Raw genomic sequence first — 14,238 nt, 5'->3', positions numbered from 1 at the left:
ACTGCAATCTGTAAGCAATCTAATGTAACTCTTACGATCTCTGTTTCTCTAAGCAACACATTTGTCCATGAAATTCAGAATTTATGAGACTTGTTAACAAGAGGGAAATGGGTTTCTGTGCACATTAGCGCTTTTCACACTGACTATTTGAGCTTGTTCTTGAGCTTCTGCTTGGAAAAGAGATTGGTGTCCCGGCTGTGTGATTAAACAGTCGAGACACTGAAGACAAATTCGAACACTACAATAAAGGCCTGTTTGTTTATACTAAAACAGGCCACTATTTTTTCTGAATGGCAGCTTTTCTACCCTGCTCTCAAAGGCTTGTTGTGATTGAAAGAATTGCTAAAAATCAATGCAAAATAAAAGGATGGAAGCATTTTTGTTTCTTGATTTTCTTTCTGACTGAAGAAGCATAAGGAGTGGTGGAAATGGAACCCTTCAAAGGTTTCCTTCTACTTATCCCATGCGGTTCTCACTTTTCCTCTGCCTGACAGTTTAACAGGCATACTGCCTTCAAAGCATAGGGTGTCATTTCAGCCCTATTTAGTCTTTTTACAGGGTAGACTGAGCTTTGCAAAGTAGCAATAGATATATAATTCTATGTAAATTACCAGGTTGTGTATTTTTTTAAAGTTGTGAAGCAACTGAGGTCAGAGGTGGGACATAAAGGGGCAGAAGTCATACAAAAGAGCATTTTCAAGGAAGTATCTTGATGGATGTTGGATGATATTTGTGTGTTATTTAAAAGGCAAAAAAAGTAGTTTTTTGTTTTTGTTTTATCAAACTTATACATTAAGGTACTCTCTGTCAGTACACATTATCTGATCTGATGAATGCATTTACAAATGATTCAATAAATACTTCCTACAAAACAACTCCCCCACCTTCAGCATGGTTTACTGCAATAATTAGCTGTAGTGCTAGCAATATTTTTTGTCCTCTGTTTTTAAGCTAATGAATGAAAGACTGATGAGCTTTCACTACCATCTAAATATCAGTAATTAATTTTTCTCCTATTAATCACATTATAGCATTAGTTTGGAGTTCATGACACAATGACAGGCTGCCATGACAAAACTTGTTTAGTGGAATAATGTTTTACAGTACAAACAGACTTCTCTCACTACAGATAGCGCTTTTAAATCTCTGGGTTAGGTGCTGTTCTTTTATTGCTCTCAGACAACATTTCTCTTGAATTTGGCCTTCTCATTGGTCAAATATCTATATTGATCATCCACATATGACATCACAGTTAAGCTGGAGACTGAGATATCATTGCTTCCTTTTGGGCTGGTCATTGTGTTATACATTGTTGCATGAGATTGGGATTTCATGTATGACAAATCCCTTTTTGGCAACCAAAAATGAAAGTGAATACAGCTTGTGTTAGTTATGAGCTTTGAACACAATTGAACAAGAAATGCAATTGTGCAAAAGCGCCAAAATTCTCTTTTGTAGCATTTTTTTAAAGCTACTCATTCTGTGAATTTATCTAAACCACTAGGATTATATGTTTGGTGTTAATCTTTTCCATATTCTGCCTGAAATAGAGCTAAAATATTCAGAGAAGCAATGCCACGCCTTTTTGTTTATTTTTATTTACTGTGTAAGATCAATGCTATCTTCCCCCCTTCCATTTGGTCGAATATATTTAGCCCTATGAGCAAGCAACTTTGGGGCCTTTTCCAAAAGCCACTACAAAATAGTAGGTGACATACAGATTGACAATGGGACCCATTCAAGCATGTCGCTGTCTAAGCCATAGAAATGGCCAGCCAAGGCCAGAGACATCCTGTGGCTTGTTTGTGTTGTGGAAAACAGTGGTCATGCCTGGCAGGCTGAGTGTTCTCCATATCCACGTGTGGGCGTGTGTGTGTAAGTGTGTGCAGGGAGAGTGTCCTTGCCTTATAAGTCGGATCATGAATGAGAGAGTGGCCGATGTCATAATAATGTGCAGTGCAGGATGACATATGAGCCGGAACATTTAAACGTTCAGTTACGTAAGCTTGTCTGTTAAGTCCAGCTGAAAGCCGAACACGCACCTACAAATAACCGAACTTATTCAACGTATGTTAATTTGTTTTGTTTTTGCAGTATAAAGGAAGTTGCATTACTACAGCTTATCAATATTTCTGGTTTATCTCTGTGCTGGCTTTTCATGTGTGAATGTAAACATCCCGTATTTGCAGCTTCCTGGGGGCAAAATGTAATGCTACTGCCACACAAGTTTACTTACAGAGAACATTAAATTATATATAGTGTGAAAAAATATTCAGAGTGAATTCAATCAGAATAATATGACTTTTCCAGTGTAATATGGCTTCCTTCCTAAATTCACACATCTTCATCCTTCAGTTTCAACTATGTAGCCATAGTTGTAACTATATTATTCATATCTCTTGTTGTTTGTAATTAGCATTTTGGACTCATGGCAGATTATCACTAAGATTGGGACTATGCACTTCAAAAGGAAAGAGAGGGTCAAAGCAAATAGGACCCTGACCTTTCCGATTGATTCACACACACACAGCACCCTGGAGGGGGAGCAGTGGGGGTTTTCTGGGCGTGGCCTGTGGCGTGACGTTAATTGGGTTATATTTGGTGCTGATGTGTGCTCACAGAGGTCTAATGGAGACATAGTTGAAATCCTTATGCACTGAGAGGACTTTGCTCCAGCGCTCGCACAGCAGCTGTTCCTTCCTTCAGCCGCTCACCAGAGAGACGGGTGGGGGTAGGGAGTGGTTTGGGAGGGGAGGACAAGAGAGATCCTGCTCCACCCTTTATGACCCTGTCAAGGTGTACTTGAACCAGGTGGGGTCATAAAAGCCACTAGCTGTCAGGACTAAAAGGCAGACACGAGAGGGTGTTGCTGTGTATTCATAGCAGCAGATGGTATATAAGTTTTCACTCAGTAGTTTTTCCTTAAGTTAACTTAACACAGAAACTTCTGATGACTTTCAGGAAAACAGAATGTAAAGTGAATTAATGAATAGCCTACTTAATTCTTTTACATATATCATATTGCAATTTTGTTTTTGAATCTACTAATTAAACCTGTTGAAATAAAACCTTAGGCTTCATTGTTGGGATGTTGTCATTTCCAGAAACATTCAGGAAATGCTTGTTCCCCAATGTTAACCTTTTTTAAATTCTCCAATTACTTAACAATAATTTATTTCAATTGCCTTGAACAGAAGGGCAATTGAAAGAAATTTAATGTGAAGAGTAACTCTTCACATACCCATACACAAGAGAGTGGCTCTCAATATTCTGTACTCCTGTATCTAAATGTCAGGTTTTTGTGACGAAAAGTAGGATTGATCTCTTTCAAGCTACTCCCACATGAAATAGGAAATTTCACTGGTACAACCAAACTTTAAAAAAAAAAAACACAAAAAGAAAAAAAGTGAAAAATAAAGAAATGACGAACTCACTCTCTTTTGTTTATTTGGGTGCAGGCCTACCACTATGATCCAGAGAAGAAAAAAAAGTATCTTCATCTTTAGCTTTCTAGCGGCAACCCAACTAACAGGTCATAACTAACAGGCATTTGTAGTTTCCAAATATTTTTTATCTGCTTCAACAAAAAACCTAGTTCCATTTGAAGGAAAAACCCATATAATGATGCTGCACCCACCAAGGTTCTCTGTGCCATTTTTAAAATATTGTTCCATGTGTATTTTTGACCGACCTACCTTGTAGGCAGAAATTCAATCTGTGTTTCAACAGATTCCCACATTCTCCCACAAGATTTTAGGTAATTTAAACCAAGCCTGAATGTTTTCTTTGAAAGCAAAGGCTTCTGTTATACAGTCCTGCTCCTTTGTCCAAACATATAAAGAAAACAGGAGGACTGCTTGGAAACTCCTGCTGCTCCTTCACTGTTGCTGTTGGCCTCTTTGCAGTCTTCCTGTCTAGTTTCTGTATTGCAATCCATTTCAGAGACACTTCCCATATTTGATCCAATTATTGAGCACTGTCAGTGCTAAAAAACTGTATGTGTTTAAAAGAATGGGGATCTTTTGTTTTGCAGCCTTCTCCTGACTGATGCATTTGGATGACATACTGTACTTTGGAGCCAGTGTAACCTCTCTCAAATTAGGACTTTAGTTAGCGAACAAACAAATAAACAAATTAACTACATTTTAAAATCATTTATTATAGTCTTCTTGCTGTTTCACTTAAAAATACATTTGGCAAACGCACACTATGAGATCCACTCTGTGTGTTCGTGTGACAGGAAGGATATGCAGTCCTGTCCTCCCATCTTCCAGTTGGAGTAGGAGGTTTTAGGAAACATCTAACTAGATAAAGTTGACCATTTTTTTATTTTATAATGTATTTGAATATTATTATGCAACAATATTTCATACAAACATATAGAAATGAATTTGTTAGGTTCTTGATCTGAATGAATTATGGTGACAGTGAATACTTTTCTACTCAGATGTGAATAGCTGCTGCAAATGACAAATTCTAGTTTAAACTTTTACTATTTCTCACAAAAATGACACACAATGTAGTTTATTTTTGGGTAGGGTTATGTTACCTACTTATATGGACCATCAGAGTGTGCCAGTCTGCTATGTCATAGGGTAATCAAAATCAAGAACTGAGACTTTATTTTATTTCTGGAAAAGTGGTCAAAATTGCACCATGGTGTTTTTAAGTTACATAAGTGGATGATATCCATCCATCCATCCATTTTCTGTGCACCCTTGTCCCTAATGGGGTCGGGAGGGTTGCTGGTGCCTATCTCCAGCTACGTTCCAGGCGGGAGGCGGGGTACACCCTGGACAGGTCGCCAGTCTGTCGCAGGGCAACACAAAGACATACAGGACAAACAACCATTCACACACAAACACACACCTAGGGAGAATTTAGATAGACCAATTAACCTAACAGTCATGTTTTTGGACTGTGGGAGGAAGCCGGAGTACCCGGAGAGAACCCACGCATGCACAGGGAGAACATGCAAACTCCATGCAGAAAGACCCCGGCCGGGAATCGAACCCAGGACCTTCTTGCTGCAAGGCAACAGTGCTACCAACTGCGCCACTGTGCAGCCCAGTGGATGATATATCAAATTATTACAAAACAAAATGGCACAGATCTGTGTATAATAACTTTAACTAACGAGGCGCTGTGAATAAAAGAGAGCATAATTCTATATATGGGGAGAGCATGTGGACTTCATTTCCAAGAACAGGTCATATTTGCCGTACTGTACCAACAAACCTCTTAATATCAAAAATTTACCATGAGGCAGTGGAGGAGAAATATCTTTTCTGGTTACTGTTGTCTCCTAGCCTGACAAGGCTCCAGGGAAGCCCTGTCATCTTTGATAAAGCAAAAACAGGCCTGTGTAGGTGTTTGATTGTCAGCTCTTCAAGAAAAACAGAACTTAAGCTGTAAATACCAGTAACAGTAATTTACACAGTGCCCTATAATATGAAATTATGAAAAACAGGCTGCCTAGGAATGGCTAGCTGAACTCAGTCTAATGCCCACTGGCAACAGACGTGAAATGCAGGCAGTGTACTTCTTCCTGCTGTGTTTGCGTGCGCCCACACACATATTTATATATAAATTTTCATGTTTTTATTTTTGTAATTTTTTTAAAGCTTCTCTCTTTTTAACTGCCATTCATATCGTATTAAGGTCAGGAGGAGTTACACTGGGTCATAAAGGGCTGATCTGTTATGTTTTGTACAGTTGTATGATTGCCCACATTTGTGCATAAGGAGCAGAGAGTGCTCGTATGTTGGTAAGAGTGCACTGGGGCAGAAAATGTGCCGTGGATTAACATAAGCAGAACTGGCAAACTGCTGCAGCTTAGACAAAAGCTTGAATTCTAGTAAGCTTAAAGAGGCAACAGTGATCTGAAGAAGAAATATAGAAAATTCACTTTTTGAGATGAATATCTTATAATATTGTTGAAATGTGTAACCTTGCAATTTCATTTAAAAAGTAAAATCTCTAATATGAATTCATTACATACAGAGTATTACATTTGAAGCATGATGTCGATGTGGTTTCATTACTCTTCCTCTTGACAATATGCTATAGTTTGTCTAAGGAGTTTGTATGGGGCAGCTTTGCTGACTTATCAAGCACAGTGACATTTATATTATTATATTGATTATAGGTGCTTTCGGTAGTTCTTGCTTAAAAATAAATCAGCATCTCTAGTAAGGTTGTCACCAGAGGGAAGTGAAATGCTCTATAATGATCTTGAAGCTCTGGACTCCAGATTCAGTACATGTCTTGTGAATCTCCTTCAAACTTTAGAATGGGCTTTATTTTACAATCCTCTCAAGACTGTGGCCATCACTGTTGGCAGGGTGCCTTCTCCATACCACACATTTTCCTTCCACCAAACTTCCTATTACTGTGCTCTTCAGCAACTACCCTTTGGGGTTTCACATGTGTTCTGTGGCAGTGACTGGACAATAGTCAGAACATAGCATTTCTTTATTATAAAATAATTTTAATAAAGTAATGTTCTAAGTTCTGAAAAACTGAAATTTGGTTGTAATACAGCTTAAGCTGCGAGGTGGCAAAGTTGTTTGCAAGGACATTGGACATAGATGGTGGATAGATACATTAGTGTTTGATTTTTATTAGCTGTAACCCATAATAATCAAAATTAACAGAAATAAATGCTTGAAGTATAATATTCTTTTAGTAATAACTTTTCTATGGTATATGAGTTTTATATTTCCGGTTGAGTTACTGAAATAGATTAACTTTTCAATCAAATTCTAATTTGCAAGATAACTAGATGAACACATTCATTTCCTATCCAGAGGATGTAAAATCAGCTAAAAAAAAATTTAAAGCAAAAGTTTTTCTGTCTTTTTTCCTCTGTTCAAGTTTGTATGAATCATATTAGAATAGTTGCCATGAACGCATTCGACCTGAAAGCATTTGAGGCTACAGGGGTCATTTAAATGGTGAAAACCATCTAGAATATGCTTGGAACCCCCCCACAGGAATCTGTCCCCAAACAGAGCGAAATCACTCACTCCCGCCTGTGGAGCCGTAACTCTTATTGAGCTATGGTGTGAAATTAAGCTCGGGAGATATGTTAAGTCCCACAAATGTTTACATGTCCCTCCTTTCTTTTTGTACTGGGTCTTGGTCGTGGCAGTTCAAAAACAAATTAGGAATGCTCATAGCTGAAAGGTAAATGGAGATTATGAGTACAGGAGGCCCCCAGTACTCCACAATATCTTTACACAGATATAGGACTGGATATACTGACCACTTTGATTTTGATATTTACATACCAGCTGTACAAAGTGTATTGTAGTAAGAAATAAGTACACATCTATGTTCCTCTGAAGCTTTTTTAAACCTAATAATTAATTGAATCAATTCCAGTTGAGCAAATCAAAAAAGGGTAATCAGTCTTTGAAACCTTTCTCTCCTCTTCATTTGATTTCATGGCTTTTTTAATATTAGTTTTATTTGTCAATTATACAAAATAAATTCTAAATGAAATGGTATCCCTACGGTTGTAAAAGTTACAATTGTATTTTCTTGTGCCATATTCCCAGTAATCATTCAAAGTGAACTGAGGGTCCCATAACAATGTGTGTTATTTCTTTTTCCCTTCTCAGGACCAGACTACATAAAACAACAGTCAAAAGAACCAGTGGAAATTAAAGAGGTCCCTGTTGAAAAGAAGGAAGAATCCCCACATGATTCTCCTCACTTTTACCGCAAAGGCACAACTCCACCCCATTCTCCTGTAGCTAGTCCTGCAACCACTCCTCCCCCCTCACCTGAGACTAAGAAGAAGACTGGCCAGATTGGCAACAGCATCAGCCACAAACCGAGCAAAGAGGAAAAACCATCCCGCAAGATAAGCAAAGAGGAGAAGTCCAGTTATAAGGCCAGCAAGGATGAGCGATCTAGCAGGAAGCTAAGTAAAGAAGAGAGACTATCCTTCACTGATGGCCCCAAGACTTCTCATACACACATTGAGGCTCCTCCTAAACCAACTAAAGTTCAGCAACCGGCCCCAGCAACCGGCCCCCCTGTGCAGCCTCCTACTGTTCCAGTCAATGGCCAGCTACACTCTGAATATCACAGTTACTACGTTAAAGCCACTCCACGGGGCCCTCCACCTCCTGAGCCTGAAGAAGTGGAAGAAGAGCCTAGTGCCCAAGCTCTGGCACGTCTGCCCCCACAACCTAAGTCTTTCAGCACCCCTATCCCTACTCCTAAGCCACCTTCCATTCGGGACAGCAAGAGCGACCCAAAACTCAGGAAGCAAGATTCCCTAAAACCAAAGAGCCTTGCAGACACAAAGAAAGCAAGCATGGAAATTGCGGAAAGCACAGAAGAAACAGTACGTATACTGTAGCTTAACCAAAGTTCATGTTGGCTATTGTTGACCAGATGAAAAAAAATGACATGACTGTACCTGAAGCTAAATTTTATATAATAACATTCAAATGCCTGAGGCTAAGATGATATATGTATTTTTAAATAATTTTCCCAATTGGCTTTTTAAGATAAAAATGGTGCTGCCTACCATTAAATGTTTCATACCAGCCATTTTAGGGGGCGTTCCATACTGCCATTTACAAACAATGATTAAAATTAATTATATGTTTTACTTGTAACTTACTGTAGGGACACATAATTACAGTGTCTCACACTTCACAGATTTCTTTTCTGTTTGATTTTGTCAGACTAAAATGTTTCTGAACATCATCAAAGATAAACAGATTAAGTGCAAAATGGAGTTTTAAAATAATTTCATTTGCTAAGGTATTAAAGCTATCCAAACCAACCTATGCACATATGAAAATATTATTGACCCCTTTGGTAAATATGGAATATACTGTAATTAGTGACCATTTGGTTTAATTTCTCTACCCACACCCATGCCTCATTGCCATGGGTGTGGGTAGAATCAGGAAATGACCTAAATCCAACATGCCTGACATCTATCCACCTACGAATGGCTATAAAGCCCTTTTTAGGCTCCAGGAAGTAAGAGACCCACAGTAAGACTCATTATCCACAAGTGGAGAGAAGAGAACACAGATACACATCTAAAGCACTGCAGACCTCAGCTACCTCAGTAAAGGTCAGCTTTTATGATTCATCAACACGTAAAAGACTAGACAAAAGGGGGTGAAATCCAAGCCAAAACCACTGCTGGCAAAAAGAACACAAAAGTCCATCTGAAATTTGCCAACAAGACTTCCTGGTGATCCCCAAGACATTTGGTAAAAATATTTTGTAGACTAATGAGTCAAAAGTGGAACTTTTTGTTTTTGTTGTACCATAAAACTAGCACAGATTCTGTATGGGCCTTATTTTCTCCTTCATAACTTGAACAAAGAATTCTGCTCTTTAGCAGATTATCATGAACAAGAATATCTGGCCATCAGTTTGTGACCTTAAAATTAAGAGCACACACCAGCAAGTCTGTAAAGTCAATGCTTTGGAGTGGCCCAATCAGACTGAAGTCTGGATTTAAGTCCAGTATGACTGTAGTATGACTTCAAACAGACTATTTGTCCACAGTGAAGGACTAGGTCAGTGTTATAGCTGGGACTCAATCCCAGCTATAACAAAAATAGTCAATCAGTTGTTAGCTATAGGACGATTACTTTTTTACATAGGGTCAGGATGGTTTTGGACAGCCTTTACCTTTATTTGAAAACCCAATTTTGTACAGTTTGTCATATTCTTTGTCATGTGAAATGATCTGAAACATTTGTGTGAGACAAAAATATTTTAAAACTTATTATGGATGACATTTGTAATTGTTCCACAGGGCAAACTAAGTTTACATTTAAAGGACAAATGTTATGTCTGCATCATGAATTGAAGGGATTAGTTACATTACCCAAGATTTAGATTTTACTACTGCTGTTGATATGTGTAACAATTTAATTTGAATACCCTATACCAATTTATTAAACAGCGGTACCACAAGTGGGACTTGAAATGCTAAAACACCTAAGTGGGTGATTTTTTTTACATGAACACAATATAAAAGGTGTAAAAGGAATAGTGGGAATAAAGGTACTGAACAAGGGAAACTTTCAAATATGCTAACTTTGAAAGTTAGCGTGTTTGGACCCCTTTTCAAGCTAATCACTAGCTCAATAAGCTAACCACAGGTAAGGAATTTTAGTATTGTATTTAGGAAATATGATACATATAACTGATGCTATATTTAATATGGGGGGAAAAATACATACATTTTAACTGATATGTGAAACTATTTCTTGTAGAAGCCAAGTGACATTTAACTTTTGTGTTCTTTTTCTGTGCCATGCTAAGGTACTAGTTGCTAGCTAAAGCTTAATTTTAACAAACAGGCAAGACGGCTTTCAATCTTATCAATTACATTCTAATTAAATGAAATGAATGAAAATTGTTTTTTTCCCATTTTTGGGGATGGGGGTGTTGCTGTTATAGACTAATGTTATTTTTTGTTTTTGCAGGGTCCTAACTCAATCCTTGTTGCTATGGTAATGCTGTTGAATATTGGCCTTGCAATTATATTTGTCCACTTTCTGACATGATGATATTGTTTCTATGGTAAGTTAACTTATGTAGAAGTATTATCTTTAATAGTTCCGCTCTATGGTGGAAAATAACCCAGACATGATAATCTGTGCGTGCCATACAAAGATGTCCTTTTTTTTATTTGTGTACATATCTGAAATGTGACAAGGGGCCAATTAAATCCAGACTGTTCTACATTGCAGTGAAACCATGGCAACTGGTACAGTTGCATTGCCGGCCTTGAAAAGTGAAAATGGCGCCAGAGAAACGGGGGCGGCCGGAGGTGTTTAGGAATCAGCATGACACCGAAGAGAATGAGGAGAGAGGCATCACTACTATCAACCTGTCTTTGGCCCTCTTTAGGGCCAACCCTGTCAATTAGCACTCCTTTGGCTTCTGTATAAGCAGAAGTGAAATGTTATGTCTAGTGAGTTAAAAAAAAAATGAAGAAAAAAAAAGTGAAAACACAACCAAACGTACAAAGTATGAAAAAAGAAGTTCTTGAAACCTACATGTGTGCTGACCCAAGCTCAGGTCTCTGTAGCCCACTCTCACTGCCTTGGCAGAGATAGTAGTGGGCTGACGGACCTTGCTGGAGGAGTGCGGAGATGCACTTTTAGTTGACGGGAGCAAACAGCTGCCTTTCTATTTTGCCATCTGACGTTTTGATGGGGAGATGTGAGCCCAGCCCCAGGGCGGCCAAGAGAGCGATAGTGAGACAGAGAGACAGGGGGAGGGGGGGCGATGGTGTTGGTGGATGGGGCTAGGGACTTGGGTGTTTGGAGGGTTTTACTGGGGTTCAAGCCACTCTTGCAAAAGCAAACCGCGCATGACCGTTGCCAGTAGTCAGTGCTTGCACGGTCACTAGCCAGTCTTACTCTGTTAATCCAAACATCCCTGCAGCTTTCTCAAGCTCCGTCCATTGTAATCCAGGATACACTGCTTTTGAAACACTCCCCATGCATGGTACAGTTTTAAATTTTTTGTTTGTTGTTCTTATGTAGCTTTTTGTTCACTGTTGTCCTCCAACTGTTGGTTACCTGCATTCTTGTAGAAACTTTGTCAGAGAATGAGTAAAATAATTGTTTTTTTTCCCCCGTTTTATTTCAATTTTACTCATTTCTACCAATTGAGCTGTAATTTGACATTACACATCCATGTTTCTGAAAGTGCAATATGTTTATTTTTTTTGTCAAAGGCTTATAATCTATTTTGCCAGAGATAGTGTTATGCTATTCTAATAAAAATCTGTTTTATTTGTCAAACACAGGTGATTTGAATAGCCTGTTTTTTTTTTTCTTTTTTTAAATATGGCATTCACTAATGGCAGGAATTGTGATGATGAACTTGGTTTATTCTTGAAAAGGCAGATAGCTCTGTGAGAGTGAAGTAACAAATGTCTTATATTATTTATGAAATGAGAAGAGAAAAGAATATATTTTATTGTACATGCCTACACCCTTCCGCTTTAATGAAGTTTGTTATTCGCTTTCACTGTTTCACGCCACAACTGAGATGCAAAACCACAGCTTCCCGAAGCTGCTGGAGTAAAAAGAGACCCAGCCCTGCATGTGTATGAGACTGGATTTTGTGGACAGTGGAACTTTATTCAGGTTTAGACCATGGGGAATGTGGATCCAGGGAGAAGAAGATATGCCTTTAGAAGTCTTTAACAGTGCTACTGTTTACCTCAAAAGAGATGAGGAAGGGAGGGAAGGGAAATAGATGCCATCCTTGTCTTAACTCTATTGTAGATGGGTTGGGGGGGGGAGATGTTTTGACTGTTGTCGTCACCTGAACCATGCTTTTGACTTGCTTCATCCTAGCTGCTTGTAGTCTTTGTTGCGGGTATGGCATGAGTTTCTTTGATTTCCAAAGTGGTTATTTATTTGGTGGACATTTTACTATCACCTCTACCAAGATGGAATATTTATTCATTGTACAACTGATGTGTTTGTTTAAACATTGGTCATCACCAAAAAAAAAGGGCTTAAAATATATATATTTAGGTTTTAACAACTGCAAATCTGTTCCAAAGGTTAGATTTGATTGTTGTCAAAAATTAAAATGAGCAACAAAAAACAGTTTGAACAATTCTTGAACCAGTTTGGCATTTGGACAAAATACTGGAAAACATACTACTGAAATTTAGTCGTAATATTCTATAGACAATAAAAATAAGTGAAGACTAGTCTTTTAGAAGGTTTAACAGAACAGCCTGTTGGATATTTTTTTGAAATACAACATTGCATGTTGGAGAAATTTCTATATAGATTATTATATACTGTTTGTAAGGATTTTTACAGAGCACAATCCAGAATCTGGTATGAGTCGGTATTTTTCTAACAATTTGCACATCTGTATTTTGACAATGAAGATAACTTTTGTTTGTAATTGGTAATGTAATGCACATATGATAATGTTCGAAAGTGGAAAAAACATAGATATTTTATTTCTAATTGGTCATACTGTATGTACCATTTGGGGATGTGAAGGGCAGATGTACTTGTTTTGAGGATTTTATGAAGAAAAAAAAAACCTGTGGGAGAGTTTTGATATGTTAAGATTCACGATACCCCACTGATTTGTGCAAAGTCTTTGGAGATGAACTTATGTGTATAAAATAAAGTTATTATGCCTTGTTAAACAGAATGATGCATTTATTGGCTATTTTTATTACCATCACTTGTAGAATCATAACTGCCCTCCTCACAGAGGAGGCTTTTAAGCTTTTGTTCTGTTTTTGTAAATCATAATATTGTCCTATATTTATATCCTGCACAGTAAAGACCTATATCAACTTATTTGGTGAGTATTTCATCTTGCAAGCCATTTTGTCCAAGTGCTTCTCAGTGGACAAACATTTTCTACCTTTCTTCTTATAAGAGCCTAATAAAGTTAGAATATTCTACCATCTTACTTTAATTTTGTTATTTTCCATTGCTTTTGTGTATTTATTAGAATTTTATGTTATGTGATTTTAACATAGGAACACAAGGAAGCACATAACTGAAAAGAAGAAATAAAATTAGACATGGTTTTCAAAATGTTTACAAATTAAAATCTGATATGTGTCAAGACTTTACAGGGCTTCCATTTCATGTATTTAAAAGCGACTGGACTGTTGCCCATTTCTGTGGCAAAACAGCTCATGCTCGGTCAGATTGGATGGAGAATGTCTGTGGCCACACGGTTTGAAGCTTCCTCTATAAATTTTCAATTTGTCTTAGTTCTTGACTTTGACTGGGCTGTTCTAACACATTAATGTCATCCTGCTGAAAGGTGAACCTCCTCCTCAGTATTGAGGCTTGTCCAGCCTGCTACAAGTTTTCTTCCAGAATTGGCCTGTATTTAGCTTGATCAATAATTCTGATCAGCCTCTCGGTCCCTAATGAATAAAACCATCCCCACGGCATGATGCTCCCGCTGCCATGTTCATGTGAGGATGAAGTCTTCAGAGTGGTGCGCAGTATTATTTTTCCTCTACACATCACTTCTTCAACGCGTTTCCTGTTTCCTTTTATCTTTCATGCCTTTTGTCCAGCCGCCATCTCTCCAACCAGAGTAATGAACTTCTACAGATCCTCCATTGTTAACATGAGCCTTTGGCTGCTTCTAAAACATATAATTTCTGTGCAGTCTGTCATTTCTTGAAGGTTCTTTGTTCATCAGTAATTTTTAACAAACCTCTGTGAC

The 14,238-nt window shown here is 38.0% G+C and overlaps 1 protein-coding gene across 1 annotated transcript in view; it reads left to right on the top strand.

Moving 5' to 3' along the window:
* The window catches only part of jph1a (junctophilin 1a), a 41,357-nt gene extending 28,163 nt beyond the window's left edge, over positions 1-13,194 (top strand). The window contains exons 5-7 of the mRNA XM_028005062.1: positions 7,626-8,359; positions 10,479-10,575; positions 10,746-13,194. Of these exons, the coding sequence (XP_027860863.1) occupies positions 7,626-8,359; positions 10,479-10,559 (815 nt within the window). The 3' untranslated portion in view covers positions 10,560-10,575; positions 10,746-13,194. The remainder of the gene's footprint in view (positions 1-7,625; positions 8,360-10,478; positions 10,576-10,745) is intronic.
* Positions 13,195-14,238: the final 1,044 nt, after the last annotated feature.

The sequence above is a fragment of the Xiphophorus couchianus genome, chromosome 21 (genome assembly GCF_001444195.1).
Source record: "Xiphophorus couchianus chromosome 21, X_couchianus-1.0, whole genome shotgun sequence".
Lineage (NCBI taxonomy): Eukaryota > Metazoa > Chordata > Actinopteri > Cyprinodontiformes > Poeciliidae > Xiphophorus > Xiphophorus couchianus.
This window is presented reverse-complemented; position numbering and strand designations above follow the sequence as displayed.